The 17,453-nt window shown below is 46.5% G+C and overlaps 1 protein-coding gene and 1 long non-coding RNA gene across 3 annotated transcripts in view; one reads left to right on the top strand and one right to left on the bottom strand.

The window, feature by feature from the left end:
• LOC135391871 (voltage-dependent T-type calcium channel subunit alpha-1G-like) overlaps window positions 1-17,453 on the bottom strand; it is a 292,030-nt gene that overhangs the window by 35,385 nt on the left and 239,192 nt on the right. Inside the window, exons 5-14 of one of the 2 annotated variants that reach the window (XM_064622383.1) lie at window positions 15,329-15,370; window positions 11,852-12,230; window positions 9,200-9,408; window positions 8,203-8,438; window positions 6,750-6,995; window positions 5,720-5,986; window positions 5,081-5,478; window positions 3,948-4,099; window positions 3,664-3,849; window positions 39-156 (exon numbers count right to left, since the gene is read on the bottom strand). In XM_064622383.1, the coding sequence (XP_064478453.1) occupies window positions 39-156; window positions 3,664-3,849; window positions 3,948-4,099; window positions 5,081-5,478; window positions 5,720-5,986; window positions 6,750-6,995; window positions 8,203-8,438; window positions 9,200-9,408; window positions 11,852-12,230; window positions 15,329-15,370 (2,233 nt within the window). The remainder of the gene's footprint in view (window positions 1-38; window positions 157-3,663; window positions 3,850-3,947; window positions 4,100-5,080; window positions 5,479-5,719; window positions 5,987-6,749; window positions 6,996-8,202; window positions 8,439-9,199; window positions 9,409-11,851; window positions 12,231-15,328; window positions 15,371-17,453) is intronic. The other variant, XM_064622385.1, reaches the window with a different exon arrangement.
• On the top strand, window positions 1,561-2,212 carry LOC135393487 (uncharacterized). The gene is made up of 3 exons (XR_010422659.1): window positions 1,561-1,691; window positions 1,767-1,894; window positions 1,960-2,212. It is a non-coding gene; the product is annotated as an uncharacterized LOC135393487 (long non-coding RNA).

Genomic DNA, 17,453 nt, shown 5'->3' with positions numbered 1-17,453 from the left:
GCAAGAGGAGACAGCAGCAGTTGCACTGGTTGTACTACCTGGAAGACAGTAACTAAGGCCCAGAGCAGAGAGTCAAAATTCTTGCGGTCACACTGCACGGTACCATCTGGCTCCTTGACGCAGAATTTGCAGCCGAAAAGGTTCATTCCCAGAATGCTGTGGGCCAAGCCCCAGGAAGGAAGCAGACAAAAGAACAGATTCCAACTCAGAGCCACTTTGGAAACTGGGAAGTGGGGAGAGATTTCACAGGTGCTGCTATGGGGTTGAAGGTAACTGGCAGTGCTCCGCATCATGTATTTAAATACTACTGTCGGACAAGGCAGCTCAACACCAAGTATTGTGATAGTTAAACTAGACAGTAACATTCAACAATGCACAAGCATGCAGCACTTGTGCTGTGTTGGGCTATGGCTTGCGTTCTGTCTCTCGTAGTACGATTTGGTGTCAAAAGCAGGTAAACAAGGGTGATCCGTTACATGCTAAGCACTGCCACGTTCCATTTTATTACATTTGCAAAATGCATAGCTCAACAGGAACATGCTTTAGCCTATCGGGTGGAAGCAAGGTGCCTAAGTCAGGTGACTCAAAGTGCCGACTCCAATGTGGGTTTCGATCTGTTTGGATGTTATTGGCGTAGATACATTCTGTGGTCATTGTGCTTATATTGGTGCAAGTTGTACAGACTTGTGGATTGCGTGACATAACAAAACTTTAATGTCCATGCCAATGAAAAATGTAGATATCACTGCAACTCATAAAAGTACAGCGAGGTCAGTTATTTCAAGCATGTTTCCTGTACGTTTGAGAACTCGTCTAAGAAACTAAAATTGAAAAAAAAAAAAAAAACTTCAACAAGCTGCAACATTAACACTGCCCAAAACATTACCACTAGTGCCTATGCCGCTGTGAAACAGCAAGTGTTCAAGTCAAGGCTTCTAATACAAAGTTGAAAAATGTCACAGTAAGGTAGTATTCAAGGCCCTACAAACAGTCTTTCGAGCAGAAGTGTTCAACCTTTGCACTGTAAAGAGGAACCAAAAATAGGGCAGAAGCAGGCGAGGTTTTGGTAGCAGCCACCCGGTAGCCACAGGTGCAGTACATGGGCAGGTGTGCAGGGAACACACGTATCTGGAGATACTGACTAGGTAATGGTACAAACAAAGAAAGAGTAACCAAAATATAATATTCCCTTCTGTACCTAATGAGTGGACGTGAATTAATGGTGCAGTCAGAGTATAGATACAAGTCTGCAAGTACAGTGATGCTCAACAATGTTGAGTGGTCCAGGTACTTTGCTTGGAGTTTTCATTTTGTGGATCTGTTCTAAAAAATGTTGCGTGTTACACGCCTGGCACCGTATGGAGAGTGTTTGGCATGTCACCGATCGTGGCGCTGTTTGCAATTTGTATCCAAAATGGCGTTGAATTGAGTAAATTGTATGTTGTAGTGATGATACACTAGGAACGCCGCCATCGAGAGCATCTTTCTGTTGTCATTCGCGATGGCTAGATGGCGTCGCTGAACAATACTTTCAGTTCAGTGGCGCCACCTGGCGATCAACAGCAGAAGCACGCTGCAGGTGGCGCTGTTCCAGTCAACTGTGGAGAAACTATGTAATGGCATATTCATTCCAGAAAGTAACCTGCACTGTGGAAGTCACTGTTTTCGCGTTCGTACGCACAAACCGTAAGGTAATTCTCGGACACGGAATTTCGCTCACAAGTGAGTGAATTGTACAGTTCTGTAAACTGTTTATCATTTCATAGGTAGACGTGTGCGCCGATGGCAGCGTAGCGGTCGTCATCGTTCTACGGGTCCTGACTCCAGCGTCAGCGTCGTCACTGGCTCGAAGAAATAAACGTCAACTAGCACGCAAGCAGTATCGAACCAGGCGGTGATAAAAAATCCGCTCATATACGCGTTAAGTTTTATAATGTCGTGTGTGTTTTTCAAATCCAGGGAAAAGGACCGATGGGTCATGGCCCCTTCTGCTGTTCTGCCACCCAGGTGCAGCTGACAACCATGGAACTGCCTGCAGTTTTTTCGCATTTCGGAATTGGGTCGTAATATCAGAACCTATAACAAATTCAAGCCGTTATCTCTGTTTATTAGTGGAGTAATTTGTACATGATTCACAGATTACTAGGACAGGTCATGGAACCAAACCTCTATACTTGTAAACATGAAATAATCATTTTGAACAAATGAAGAGCAGAGAAGTGAAACAAATTAAAAAATAAGTTTCCCACATGCCCAGACATGAAACGTGCATTTGTGCGTATTTGATGCACCAACAAGGTGTCACGCGGTGTATTCTAGGAGGCTATGTATGTCTTCTAGGAATTTGTGAGTCAGGACGACGTATATGCACAGTGTTGTTTTGAGCAACTGAAAAAGGATTTCCGCTGGGTACTGGCCTATAAGCACATTGTCGAAAGAGGCAGTGGTCATCTTCACTATATAACGTATAAGGTAGTTAAGTCCGCGAGACTTTTCGCCAGGGGAACAAGGCGAAAAAATTGTTCTGCACTTAGCGTAAAACTGGACTTCCACAGTACTTGGAGCATTACGATTGACGTCTGCATTGTGAGCTGTGCATTACTTCTAAATGTTTTGTGCCATGTTATGATATACGGCACATTTCCTTTATGCCTACGACGTACAGGCGCAGACAATAGCTTACAGAACACACGAGACGCGTACCTTTGCGTTACAGTTGCCTGTGCGCCGCCGGTGCGCCTTCACTGATGAGTATTTGAACGCATACCCCAGGAGCAATTGGTGCCTAGAGCCACCTGGACAGCGCCAGCAAGAGCTTTGTTGCAAGTGAATACTACAACGACTACAACAATTCATAGCCTGCATCTGTAATAGCCCGACATAAAATTTTTTGGCGCATCACCCATTTTCAGTTTGCAGACGATAGTGTCATCTGCTTTGAAATTGTCTGTTGATGGGCGTGGCAGCGCGTACCGCGCATCCCGAAGTCTGCATTGCAACAGTGGTGGCGGTGAAAGGGGTCGCCGTTGTCGGCCTCACAGAGGTGGGCAACGTAACGACTAACGCCCTGGGGAATGCGCGTCCTGGGCCGACTTCTAAGGGAACAGACCTCGTGATGTGTTGACGTCTTCCGGACCATTCGGACGAGACTTACCATAGTGACACTTGAGGAGTATCGACCCTTTCTTTTTCTTCACACTCTACGGCACCCTAGCGGCGGCGTCTGGAAGTGGCAGTGGGCTCGCTCATTTGTTCAGAGTGCGGTGCTCACATTCGCGAACACATCAAGCGGTACCGAAACTACCGCGGTCTGTCGTTATAAGGGCAATCGTCCGTCCTCTGGCGAGTGAAGGCTCAGAGCACGTTTCTGCCCGCCACGCTAGGGTGCTGCACTAAAGAAAAGTACGTCGCTCGCGAGTTCTGTAAACTGTTGTCTGCGTGTGCGCGAAGACTGGGTACGTGTCAAGCAAGTAGCACTGAGGATGAAGAAGTCGTGATCAGCACATTTGTATTGCAAATTGCTCGTTTAGTAAGTGTTACGATAGGAAAACTTTTTAGTTTGAACATGCAGAAGTGTTATTAATTTTGCTCTGAAAATAAGTTATAAACGGAGCTACGACGTGCAGTGATTCCTGGCGCTTGCACAAGAGATTAGTGGCTTACCTGAAGATAAAAATAAACAATATCAAGAGAGCGAAGAACACAGCGACGTTATCCATGGTGCGTAGCATGATGAACAGTTGCCTCCGCAGAGCGGGCATGAATCGTACCAACTTGAGAATACGCAAAAGACGAAACGTTCTCAGCACTGAGAGGCCGCTCCCACTGCTCTGACACAGCTCCACGATACTGCAAATGAAAATGGACGTCTTAGAGTGTCTGAAGAGACACCGACATCAAGAGATAGGGAGCGTTCCAAGGTCTGAGGAAATGCATCCGTTGCCTACCTCAGGATTACAATGACTCCATCGAAAAGGTTGAAGCCACTGCTGATGTAAGTGAAAAATCCTTCAGCCAAGATCTTTAGCAGCATCTCCAGGCCGAAAATGCCCGTGAACACCAGGTTGCTGATTTCCACAGCCAGGGTTAATTCTTGCGGCTACGAGACAACGGTAGAGACATTAGACATGATCCCGAGACCCCGGGGGCCCTGTGCAGCAGCACCACGTCCTGAAGGCAGATACACCTAGCAAAGGTTGTGTATCTGCATATTGCCTTGAGGGAATGGGGGCAGAGTATCCTCTAAGAATGCAGTAATCGTTTCGAAAGCTTTGTAATTATGGGCCCTTAAAAGAGCAGAGAAACCCAGCCCCATTCATAAATTTTTCGTCTTTGGCAGCGGCGGACTGTGCAAAAAATAACATGCGCTCCTACGCCAGAAAGATGGTCGTAGCGCGATGATAAAAGCGCTAAAAGACACACAAAAAAAAGCAAGGACCACGAAACTCCACCATCCCACCAAGCAATTGCTTCCAACAGGATGGTTATACAAACAGGCCTAAAAGGACAGTTTTAAGGAACGTAGCGAACCTATAAGACGCGCGAGTGGTCTTTGACCTGCAGATCCTCTAGAAGCCCCCCCTCAACTCCTCCGAAGAACCTGTAAGCGAATGAGGGACATAGGCGGCACTTCCGGACGTATAAAGTACGTCGGAATCAGCGCCGTGCCATGTCCGTAGAAGGCGCATATTCAGTGGGAAATGAGACATCCCGACTGCTCGCGTCGTTGATGCTACATCACACGAATCCGATTACGTCACGTGAGGAGATCGGGCCATGGCTCCAATGTCTCGCTGCACTGCTTATGCCTGGTTTTTGGGGACGCTTTTACAAATGAAGCTGCACAGTGACCGAGAGTACCGTGGAGGGAAAATATTTTGCATGATGACTCCTGGCAGACTGCACCATGAATAAAGCAGGGTTTAACTGAGTGGGCTGTTTGTATTCGGCAACGGCTGGCGTCCGTTTATGAAAAAAATCGACAATATCTCATCTTCATCGATACTTGAATCGAGAACCTTACAGGACTGGATGCCTTTGCAAGTCTCTGGGGTACTGTTGGGTCCTTTGCGGTACTCACCTGGTCGTGGTACTCAATCCCCATACTGAGCGTGTTAACGAGGATAGCCGTGAGAATTCCTCTCTGGAAGTACTGGTGATCCACGAGCTTTCTCAGCTGGGCCTGACGGGCCATCCAGAAATTGTAACAGGCACCTCTGGGTCTAGGCCCGCTCCGGCTGCTTTCTCCGGAGGATAGTTCGTCCTCGTACTCGGAGCAGGAGTCCTCTTCGTCTCCCGAGAATTCGTGTGAGCAAGAAGAATGGTGACTGGAGGAGCTTACACTGCCAGTGTCGTTGTCCGCATCGGCGGCGACGACGGCAGTAGTGGTGGCGGTGGTGTTTGTTGTGTTGCCGTGGCAGTGACGGCTCCCGATTGGTGGGTGAAAGGTCAGCTGTGGTGCTGAATAATGCTTCGTACCTAAAAGAAAAAAAAATCTCAAAAATCTCGTAAACATGCTGGTGATCAGCTCTGTAAAACTACCAAAAATATGACGTCCACACAGTTCATGAGAACCACATCTATTTGATCCTTTGACTTGACGTCTATCGAATACTTCCGCCTTATAGATACTAGTCACTTACACTCGGTATTGTTAACCTGAGTGAGGGTGAACGGACCGCATCGCGTGCACCGTTGTACGCACCGTAATACTACTTACCTTTACTTAATGTTGAGTAAAATGTGTGCATGGCGAAGTTACTGGCGAGACTGGCGGCCAGCGCAGCACTTTGAGCTCCGCTGAACGCTAGCAGCTCGGCACAAGTTAACGTCGGTGCTGTCGTCGTGGTTGGTGGATGCTGGTGACCTGCGCCGGGCCCAGCCGAGCCCCGGGGCTCTGGCGGCGGACTTTGGGGCGCCTGCAGCGACACGTTCTTTCCCGACTGTTGCTTCGGGGCCATGGAGCGCTCCACTGCTCCACCCGACCCTGGGGAAACGAAAGTGCAGTACTTCTGTACTTTATGAATAACCGAACCGTCGTAGAGGTTCGTCGAGAGGGGCATTCGCCCCGAGCGCCTTCGTCAGAGAGGGCGCGCAACGGCAGGCCACAGTAGGTTGTTTGTACAGTATAAAGCGGAAATGAAGAAAATTTGAGATTACGATCTCGACAGTACGAATGAGCGTATTCTTTTCTTTGTTTTCAGAGTTTTTGACGGCAGCGAGAGAGAGAGAGAGAGAGGAGGGGGGGGCGCAGACTCTCCTCGCGACGGCTCTGCCTAGGTTTTCCTCAGGCGCTTTCGGACATATGTCGGCACAGTTCCCTTAGAGGTCGGCCCAGTACGCACATTTCCCAGGGCGTTAGTTATGACGTTGCCCACCTCTGTGAGGCCGACAACGGCAAGCCCTTTCACCGTCGCCACCACCACTCGCACGACTGACGGGCAACGTCACGACTATTGGAGGTGGGGACGTGCGTCCTGGGCCACGCCTTCATAGGGAACTGTGCCGACATTTGTCAGAAAGCGTACGAGGAAAACCCAGGGAAAACACCCAGACGGCCGGATTCGATCCCGGGTCACCTCCCAGTCTCGGCGTGGAATGCCGTCATCGTAGCCACTAGGCCGCGGGAGCTGCATGGTACCCGCCTATATGCTAGTCATGACGTGTGATGACGCTTCGTCTTCAATTCGTTACACAAAGACAGGAACCATTTCAAGGATGACGCATGATAAGTAGATGCGTCGACGTACCTGTAGGATTGGACAGGCAGTGACGTGGATGCACCCTGAGGCAGGAGGGCCTCCTCGGCGAAGCCCCAAGATCGACGTCCGACAGCTCAGGGCTAGCCTGGGGCGCTCCCCTCCACGCTTCGGGGCTCAGTGCTGAGCTGCACATGACCCCATTGTCGGCGGCTGTTGCAGAATCGGCTGATGATGATGATGACGATGAAGACATTATAGATCCACTCTCCCCACTACAGATAGACTCTCCATCCTCTGCAAGTACAAACACAGAGGGTAACAGCTGAGGGCATCAAACTACGCTAAATTCGATGCCGGAGCCCCAGCAACAGTGGTGGCAATGTCCATCAAGGCGGCTTGCGAGCTTGCACTCTAATAAATGGCAACGCCTCCATTACCTCTCCTACTGCCTCTCGTTTCTCTCTCTGATAGCCTTTCTTCTAGACCCTCATCTTGCAATGTTTATGGTTTATGGTTCTCATGGTTTAAAGGAGCAATGAAATGATATTTCTAACTGTTCGAAACTCCGCTTCATTTATTCCTCAACAGTGTAGCAGGAGTCATCATGCAAACTATTCTAACTGAACGGTATCTGGTCACTGCGGAACGCTCTAAAAATCGGGAATGAGCGGTGGTGCATGATCTTCGAGGCCTGGCCAGATCTCCTTGTGTGACGTAGTCGGGCTCGTGTGACGTACTATCAAGATAGCGAGCCACCGTGTGGTCTCATTTCCCACCGAAAATTTGTCTGCTACAGACACAGCGCGTCGCGCAGTGACGTCATGATAACTCGTCCAGATACGGGCTCTTTGAAGGAGCTAAGGGGTTTCGAGAGGGCGTGCAGATCAACGACCTCTCTCGAAAAAGGAGGGAGCTACGATTATCGTTCTTGCGCAAGAGTGGAATAACTTTGTAGAAGATCGGGATAACACTGATGTTATGTATGTGTATGCAATCAGCCCTATGGGCATCGTATTTAACTGCGCGATCTCGCTCTCTTTCTCACTCTGTCTTCAGTGCCTTCGGTCGTATGAGCGCCATGCTCGCATCTTGTTAGCGAAATACAGTTACTCTCTTGATCTACGGTAGCTTGGGCGTACAGGTTGGGACAAAAGGTCACGGAACACGCGAGCGTCGTACTTTTTCTTCGGTGCGACACCCTAGCGGCCGGCGGAAGCGGATGAGTTCACTGCTTCGGAGGGGTGGAAGCGTGTGCTGTTAGCGACACACAGTGGTAGTTGCAGTGTGGCTTGGGAGTGTCTGGGATGTGGAAGCTACCGCTGTGTGTCGCTAACAGCGCATCCTTCCACCCCTCCGAAACAGTGAACTCACCCGCTTCCGGTGGCCGCTAGGGTGTGGCACCGAAGAAAAAGTACGCCGCTCGCGTGTTCCGTAAACTTTTGTCCCAACCTGTACCTTTCAACTGCAATGCGTGCAATGCGTGAACAACCACGAGACTCACCATAGCAAGGCTCCTCGATGTGATGCTGATGGTTATTGTTATTATTGACGGGTGGAAATCCCGTCCCTAGACACTTGGTCGGAGAACGCATTCGGTGAGAATCGCGATGCCGCGACGTCGATGGCGTTCTGACCCTCCGCAGCGAAGAGTCTGAACCCGGAGACGTCGCGCCCTGCTCCCTGATGGCCCGGCGCCGTGCCCGCCGGCGTCGCCGTCTTCGATACCACCGGAGGAACCTAGGCAAAGACAGTAGGGCATCATGTCACGCTGGTGGATAGTCTTATAGGACGAGTTCTGTTTTGTTTGTGTTGTAGCTTAGACGGCAGAGGTTTTGGCGCTCCTCTGGAAGTAGTTAACTCAAAGAGGTGTCACATCAGTATACAAACAGTTTTGTGGATTGAGGAGGCAAAATATCTGTTTAATGATGTTCTCGATATTGACATCGTCATCGATGACCGTCTGTGGCAAATATTATGACACCCAACTAATTGTCCTATCTTTGAGGTGCAGGGGGCGGTTGAATTGCGAACGCGAGAATACCACTTCCTCTTCAGTTTTTCACATACAGTGCATAGGCCAGCAAATCACAGAAAGTTCTAATTAAAAATTAAAAAAAAAATACAAATGTAGCCAAGCCAGAGTGTCCTTGTTGAGCCCAGGACTAGTCCAGGATAAGGTCAAAAAAGAAAACGTGACATCCCCTTTACTGCACCCAGGGTTGTTCCCAGCACCCACCCCATGGGACTTTCCAAAGATCCCACAACAGCTCCCCCCCCCCCCCCCACACACAAAAAGTACCTCCCAAAAAGAGGCCAATAACTCTCGAAAACCGGTCAGATAAACGCGTCACAATCTCCTACAAAATTCCAACAGCCCCATGAGATGACAGTGATGCGCAACTCTCTGCGTTGCTTTAGCTCTTCAGAACGCAATATTTTCCTTCCATGCATCCGTATCATGGAGCAGTTGTCAATGGTATCTGGTGAGAAGCCGTTACCTCCGTTTGGCCCTTCGTCCCAGGTGAGTGAGGTACTTGATAATCTGCGTGTAGCAGCCCGAGTCCGAAACGGACGTGGAGGCCAGCGTGGAAGTGGAGTGGTAACGGGCGCGTTCCTGTCGCATCCGTTCCATCTCACGTTTTTTGGTCTCCGAAAATTGAGTCGCGATGACCACCAGGCACAGGTTGATCATGAAAAATGACCCGATCTGTTGAAAGACAAAGTATACGCATGTACGTATGCATCGTGGAATATTCAGCAGAGTAGGAGACAGCAAACTGCACGTTGGAATAGGTTATGGTCAGTGGTTCATCCAGAATCGCGAACAGGGAGGGGTGTTGCGAAAAAGGGAGAGGGGGTCATGTTTGCAGTTACGTGCAACAGCTTTATGTATCATTGGTGGCATATGTATCTAAAGCTGAAACAACACTGCCCCCTCCCCTTGTTGGGTGACCATAGGGAAAATATGTCAGGGGGGTGTCGAAAAAATTTGCGACATGTTAGGGGGTGTAAGGGAGTCTGGATAAACCACTGGTTAGGGTGTCGGCAGACCTATGAAATCGATACGTCTAAAAACACCGTTTCATTGAAAAAAATTCATCATTTCGTTGAAGCACAATAGGAAGGTTAGCACAACAAAGTCAACACGACAGACTCAAGGTTGTCCTCATCATGTGTTACCCCTGCTATTCATGAAACTCAGAGAACTGATGCGTTCTCCACGTATACGCTCCAGCTATATAGGTTACCTAAATCTTACTTTGTTCACCTTTTAGTTGGCATGTTTATTCTGGGTTTTGCCCGTTTCTTGCAGAATAAGCGCAAGCGCCTATTTAACCTAGCGCTCAAACGCGGAGCAACTACATGTTCTAACTAGCTTTTGGATGGTACGTCAGGAACAGAGCTCTCCACAAAGCCTATGAAAATAAATGCGCTTTGATAACACTCATACACACGTATTATTGATTATTCTGATAGTATATTGTTAAATTCTCCTTGCTTATCGGTCTTATAGTAATAATATCATTTTAGATGTATTTTAATAGTGAACTACGCATACTTAATACCATATTACACAACTTTTAGTATTGTAATTCAGTCTGCGTGGGGCACTTTACACTTGGGGCTGCTCCTGTTTTCGCCTGTGTTATAACTTCTTGCTTGTTCTTACATATCTCAATGCTCCACGGTCTAGGTACAGCGGTCGTGTACCTGTAGTTATAGTCATTCAGGTTGCATTTCGCGCTTCTGCAACAGAAGTGTCGGCAACCAGTCAACAACAACCACAACAACAATAAATTATGAAGTGATGATGACATGGGATGTTTCTCCGTAGTAGCCACAGTACCCTACCTCACTTCACAGAGATTAACATGAGAGGATTAATTAACGGTGAGCGCGAAGCGAAGACAGGTCGGAGTTCTGTTCAGGGCTCTTCGAGGAGTCCAGTGGCTTGTACGAAAGCAAAAAGGGAGCGAAGAGCCCGGCACTGATGCGCAGGGGAGCTCCATGGGCCAAGTACTTTGGACAAGCTGAATGGCCTATGGTCAAGGAGCTCAAGCTGGCGTCGAAACACCCGGCGTTTTAACGTGTACCGGGCACAGTCCAACAACCAGTCAAACAATTGCGATAACATTCCGGAGTCAGCACCAAATATGTTTCCATTAATGTTGCCTTATTTTGTAAGAAATTAAAATGAAAAGACAAACAAGCAAAATCCGTGATTATACAGGGTGTGTCAGCTAACGTAAAAAAATAAAAATAAAAAAAAGGAGAAGAGTCGCAGCGAAAAATGTACATTTCTGAACACTATGGTGTCAACGCTGTTTATCTCGGGTAAGATTTTGCCATTACTTCTGAACACTTTTACGAAATTTCATTCGCGAGAAATTGACGTTTCCCAATTAATCTCCGTTTTGTTTTTGTTTTTACAGAACAGAAAGCGCACGTCGAATCTACCCCATGGTACGGCAAAATACGTTCCATACTACTTTCGGAACAGCTGGGAAAAAGAATGCGAAAACCGTCTTTTCGAGGCGCGCAAATTGTCGCCCGAGCTCTGTTCTTCGTCGATGCGGCGGAAGAACAAACGATCACCTGCGCCCCTTCCTGTTTCCTGCTCGCTCTTGTTTCAGACAACTTTGCGTTGCAACCACACAGCCGTTATAAGCGAAAGCTTGGAAACAAACAAACAAAACAAAAAGAAACAAAGAAACAAAACACAAATTTAGAGTTCAACTGGGAAAATTCAATTTCTCCAGAATTAAATTTGACAAGAGTACACATAAACATGGCAAAATCTTCCCCGAGATAAATAACGCTGAGCCCGTAGCGTTCAGACAAGTAGATTTTTTACTACGAATTTTTTTTTCACGTCAGGTGAAACATCTTGCATAACTAAACATATAAAAAAAGTATGGCCTCAGGAACTTCATGACCAAAGAGCCATATTTCAAAAGTGTTTATGTTTTTTTTTTCTTTTTTAATTGTTTGTTTACGGAATAGCAAGCTGGCGTGCTGCATGGCTGACCTTTCCCCTTTCTTTCCTTCTTTTTCTTTTTCTGCCAATAAATTTCCCCTCCCCCCCCCCCCTCTGCGCCAAAAGTGTGGCTCGCACGAAATATTCGCCATCACGTGCATGGCACACTCACCACAATGAGCAAAACGAAATAAATCCAATCCCAGAAGGAATGTGCGTCCTGAACGTAGTACATGATATCGGACCAGCCCTCCAGGCTAATCACCAAGAAAATGGCGACCCAGGCCAGGCCGATATTGTCGAAGGAGATTGAACCCTGGAATGGATTCTTGTCCCCCGCAGTGCAATTGCTGTAGTACTGGTTCCAGTTGACGCACGAGGCGTTGGTTGGGACGTTGTTGCTATGGGGACGCGCACTCGCGTTGCACACCAGACCAGAGTCCAGCACTAGAGGGGGCAAGTCGCTGCACCGGTGCATTCCGTTGTCCTTGTCCGAGCTACAGATGTAGTCCCTTTCCGCGTCCATGCCCTGATAGTACGACGAAATGGGACTGCACGAGAAAAACGTTCACAATATTATAATGTTATTAGGGCACCAGCATATATCATGTTAATAAGAACAAGAAGATGTTAATCAAAGTAATGCATCAATCATGGGCGAATATGCTAAAGATTGTGTTAGATGCAAGATCTAGACAATGAGAACGACCGTACGACGAAATAGCACATCGGAAGCAACATATCAACTAGCATATCAACATAATTTATGCGAACAAGAAAGCAGAAACTGTTAAACGATATAATAATGCATAAATCATGCGCGATTATGTTAATGACAATGTTAGGTGTATGATCGGAGTATACTACTGGATGTTAGCTTCACATGCACGATGCCATGTTAACATTCGATAGACGGTACGAAGCTGAGAACACTTTCCACGCAGACACACCGAAATTTTGCGTAATGAAGCAGTGTAATAAAATATACCAAATATGCACTACCCCACTATGTAAGCAAGCACCAACTTCAGCAGCAGTAAAACAGGATGCCTACGTCATCGTTCCAGTAATTGGTAATTAAGCGATAGCGTGTTGAGCTAATGACAAGGACAGTGTGCCATCTAGCTCACGTGAAACTTTATTATACCGTAGCTCTATACCGCCTATATTTCGCAAATCGAGTGTCACCGCGAAGAGAGATTTGTTTAGCCTTTTGTGCTCGAAGCTCGAACAGCTACCAACCGTGGTGTCATACATAAATTATGTAATGAATAGTAAACTGATTAATGTGGTAGGCCGTAGTTGCGCAACGCCCAACGTCGTACGGAAAATGACTGACATAATCGCCATATGGCAAAAAACTTCGGAAGTACCATTTACGACTAATTAAAGTACCATAAAATATACTGTGGCAAAGTGTACAACTGCTCATCACAGCGCGAAGCGGCACTAATGTTAGTCGTTGACTTTTTCAGCACATGACAAACAATGAAAACTGCCTGAAACGAAACGCACAATACCCTTACCCAATTAAAAAAGAGATTATATTATTAAAAAATCAACAAAAACACGGTTACAGTCCCTTACATTACATAAATTAGATGCGGCGGCTAGAACAGAAAAGACAACAACAGGCAGGAGAAAGAAATCAAAAGCTTTCCAGACTGCGTTTTTTCTTCCGAAAACCTTCTTGTGGTTCTTTTTATCTTATGCTCGAAACCTTTCCCTAATCCCTTCAGTCTACCCTTTAACCTGCACCAATAACTCTTTCCTTCCCGCGGCGTCATAAATAGACTTCTTCCGGTCGCCTAGCAACAGGTTGTCAGGCGAACCCCGTGAGATCCCACGGTGTCCTAATCTCGTCTTTTCTGGTTTTTACATCCGGATTTCCAAAAATCAAATAAATACGGAAATAAAAAAGGCTGTTCGGTATGCTCGACTGCGCGGCAGACGTGACCTGAACGCCGCTAGACGGGAAAAAGGCAAACTGAAGGCTCGAAGGAAAATGTGTTTTTTTTTTTTCTTCCTTAGCTCCTTCAACGCAACGAAGACGGTACTGTGCGACAGCTGCTCTCAGGATCAGTGCTACAAAGGTTCAGGTGTTCACGGCACTCAGTTTCGCTGCTATAGATTATACTACGGCTGTCTTAAAGTAAGGTGGCAGATAATAGTAATCGCAATCTTTGGGATCAATGCACAATGCCATAATAACTGCGCTTATCATAATTTACGTTAGATATTATAATATCGAGCATAATTTATGATAAGCGCAGTTATTATAGTGTAAATACCATTTTATATATAAAATTAGTACAATTTTACCATTTCATATATAAAATGGCATTTACACCGAGATTAAAGTAATCCCGTTTGTCTCGGCACGGTGATACCAGAGAGTTCCTGCAATAACAAGCCAATATGAATGAATTAAAAAAGGTATACCTGTATACATTAAGAACATCCAGACGAACGTAATTCAGGCCGACATAATGCAGGGAGAACGCTTGCGGGGTGAGATATCGCGCTTGGAACAGTTCTTTTTGAAAGAGATACTGGACCGACTGCAGCGGTATTCACATGACTATTCACAGCAATATGTTCTCATTGAGGGGTCCGCGTTTTTCCAAGCACGCTCGACAGATGGCGCTGCAAGTCGGACACTGTGCGAATTACCATGCCCCGCACCTACAGTGCCTTCAGGTACTACAGGGTCGCCGTGAACACATCGTGAAACCGGACCGTACGCGAGTCAGCATGCACTAACTATAGCTGACAGTCAATCGTCTAAATTATAAATCGCTCAACGTATACGAAATGGTTCAAAATATGTTATTTTAATAATATTTGCTAGTGCTTAATAGGATTTGAATTGCAGTTTCAGGTGCCTTCATTTTGTGACTGACCAAGAAAGCGAGAGAAAAAAAAAAGGAAAAGGAAAAGCAACAGGAACACAGAACACAATTTTTGCTATTTTCCGAACACTGTTGTTGTTGTTTTTAAGTTTTGAGAAAGGTCAGCCAATATTTGGCTTGCTACTCTGAACACTGTATCGGAAAGCTGATGATTCCCACACCGGAAGGCTGACCTCGTTGTGCACTAAAAACACTAAAGACCACCAGCCAATACACTGCATGTCACACAAATTGCGCGATTCCTCTCGACGCATAGATTAGATTGTAAAAATACGTGGGAATCCCACATAGGCTGATGGGTGTCGCGCCCCCTAATTTTCCATGCATCACGCATAACGACAATCCAAGGTGCATACGTAATGAAGCTGAGGTTACAGTCCACTCACAAGCCAGCATTTCACCATTTACTGACAAAATGATATTAATGGCACAAACACAGTCGTGTTCAACCTGAGAACGGCACGCTCAGGCCCAGCCGTAGGCTAGCTCTTATTGGCTGCAATAGTTACAGCCGCATCACTGTACGTGGCAACAAGTAATGCGCCGATACCGAAACTATAGGAGCCATAGGGGCGGCACATGGTGGCGCTACAGTACAATTCCTTTTGCGGAATAACCCTGCTATGATTGACAGACTACATTTCATGCCGTTCTTAGGTTTCAAGGCGTTCGGCTTGCTCGGTAGATTAGGTGTTAGTAGAAAACACCTACACAGAAACAGAGGATGTAGTTCTTACTTAAACACCTTCACCTTTTCGGCGAAATAGGAACTGATATGCCTGCAAGGAGAACACATGAGACGGGCCACGCACATGGAGAATGCACATTCCCCGGACATAGAGAACATGGATGTAAAGAGGACGTTTCCCAAGGTAAAAGTTGGATGTTACTCTGAGCATTCTGCGAAAGGCGTTTAAGTTCTCTAGCTTTATAGAGCCATTGGTCCAATACCTCCTCCTGATTCGATTCTTCAATCAACTCCTCCTTCCTTCCCTCTCTCCGTAGCTGTTACAGACGAACATACGCGGAAGTCGACGATGATGGGCCTCATAAAGCTACCGTTTCATATGAGGATAATGAATGCAGAAGGAAGAGGCTCAAATGAGATACATATTATTCGCGATAGCAAGTAAGCGAGAGTTATAGATAAGGAATTTCTACTTTAAGCAGATTGAAAGTGCTTTTCTCAGTTATGGGTCCCGCCTCTTACCTAGCTATGTCTGCATCCCCTCACTTATCCTGCAGTAAAGATAACCCGGCAAAATATTTCTACACGATGAAATATTTACAACATGCAAGACTAAATGCATTCAGACTCGGAAGGTACCCGCACTTGCGTGCACACGCATAATTTACTTCGGAATAACAGCTCTCGGTTACTATTGCAACCAGCGGTAACGAAAAGGACAGAGTCTGCTAACTAAAACAAACAAAAAAAAAGAAAGAAAGAAAAGAAACAAAAATAAAATATACACACGGAAAGCAAAAGCTGATATAGAAGAGCAACATTTACCAAACAAACCAGCGAACGCAGAATTGAATTTCAAAAACCGCTGTATCATGAATAAATTATGCAAAGCAACTTTACACAATCCCACAAGGGACGGATCTAATAAGGTAGCATTGATGCGAATGTACCGCGTTTAATCCCTCCACAAGAAAAATCTCCATTATTGATCAACAGAATCCACTTATTTATCCTTGCAACCGCTCTGCATCGGAGCAGCGCTTTCCCGGAGTAAAGATGCACTACGGGAAAGCCGCCTTTTCAGGGCGTAACCCTCAGGCGAATGCGTATCGACCGACGTGCACGAAGCGCGCTCCGCAAAGTGGCCATGCTCCGGGCAGTTTTGCCTCCGGACCACGGTGCACCGGCCTTTTTAAATTTCACCTGTCTGTTGCGTCGGGTTCCCTTTTCAGCCACCAGGTGGCGGTGGTGTGCTGCGCAGGTAATGGAGCTAACGGAGTGAATTCTGATTCCAACACCGGCAACGTGAATAGTTCCGATAATCTTGAGTAATTTCAATCTCAGTAATGTGTGAATTCTAGGCTAGGTGGCGCATGCTACCGCCCGTTCTAACGAGAAAGCCAGAGTATCCATCCATCCATCTGGATCCGAAGCAGACGATCGTCTGCGTTAATTATTAAGCACGGTATTTGGAGCGGTTATGGAGATTTGTAGGAATTGTACTAAGACGTGGTATGTCAGAGTATTGTATATCAACGTTCGAAGTAGTATCTGGACATGATACCAATAAGTGATGAGTGCGGTATGACTTATGGCACCAATCACAGGTCACTACAGAAGCAGGAACAGAACGTACACAAGCTGGGCTCACGTTCTGCTGCGTTAAAGGACCACTGAGTGCCTTTCGAGGAGCATAAAGCTAGCTTATATCTCAGTAATTTAGAGGAAGACGCTCTGTGATTGCAATCAATCTCTTAAAAGCAAATAAAAAACGCTAGATTTTGAAGTACCATTACGGATAGATATGGTATTTAGTTTATTTCGTATGAAAATCAACCATACACAAAATATAAATACCATCAGTGAACATCAAGCGCTTTCACGAAATTTCGAAAGAACCCGCAAAAAACTTCATGGTTTGTGATTGGCCAAGAGTTTAGGTGACGTCACGGGGATCTCTGTCGTCCGTCTGCTAGCAACAGCGCGCGTCTCCGCTCTCTGCAACACGTTGGAAGACTGCCAGAAGCTTTGGTGAGGAGACTAAAACCGACCTTCGAGAAGCAATGTTGCTAGACGCGTTGGGAGGTGTATGGCGTCATACTTCTCGAAGCCAGAATTTAATTTTAGGTTACTTTCGCGTCACGCAAATGAACAATATTTGGGGCTAACACAGT

This window comes from Ornithodoros turicata, chromosome 4 (genome assembly GCF_037126465.1).
Source record: "Ornithodoros turicata isolate Travis chromosome 4, ASM3712646v1, whole genome shotgun sequence".
Taxonomy (NCBI): Eukaryota; Metazoa; Arthropoda; class Arachnida; order Ixodida; family Argasidae; genus Ornithodoros; species Ornithodoros turicata.
The sequence above is the reverse complement of the archived record's forward strand: the minus strand, read 5'-3'. Positions and strand labels throughout refer to the sequence as shown.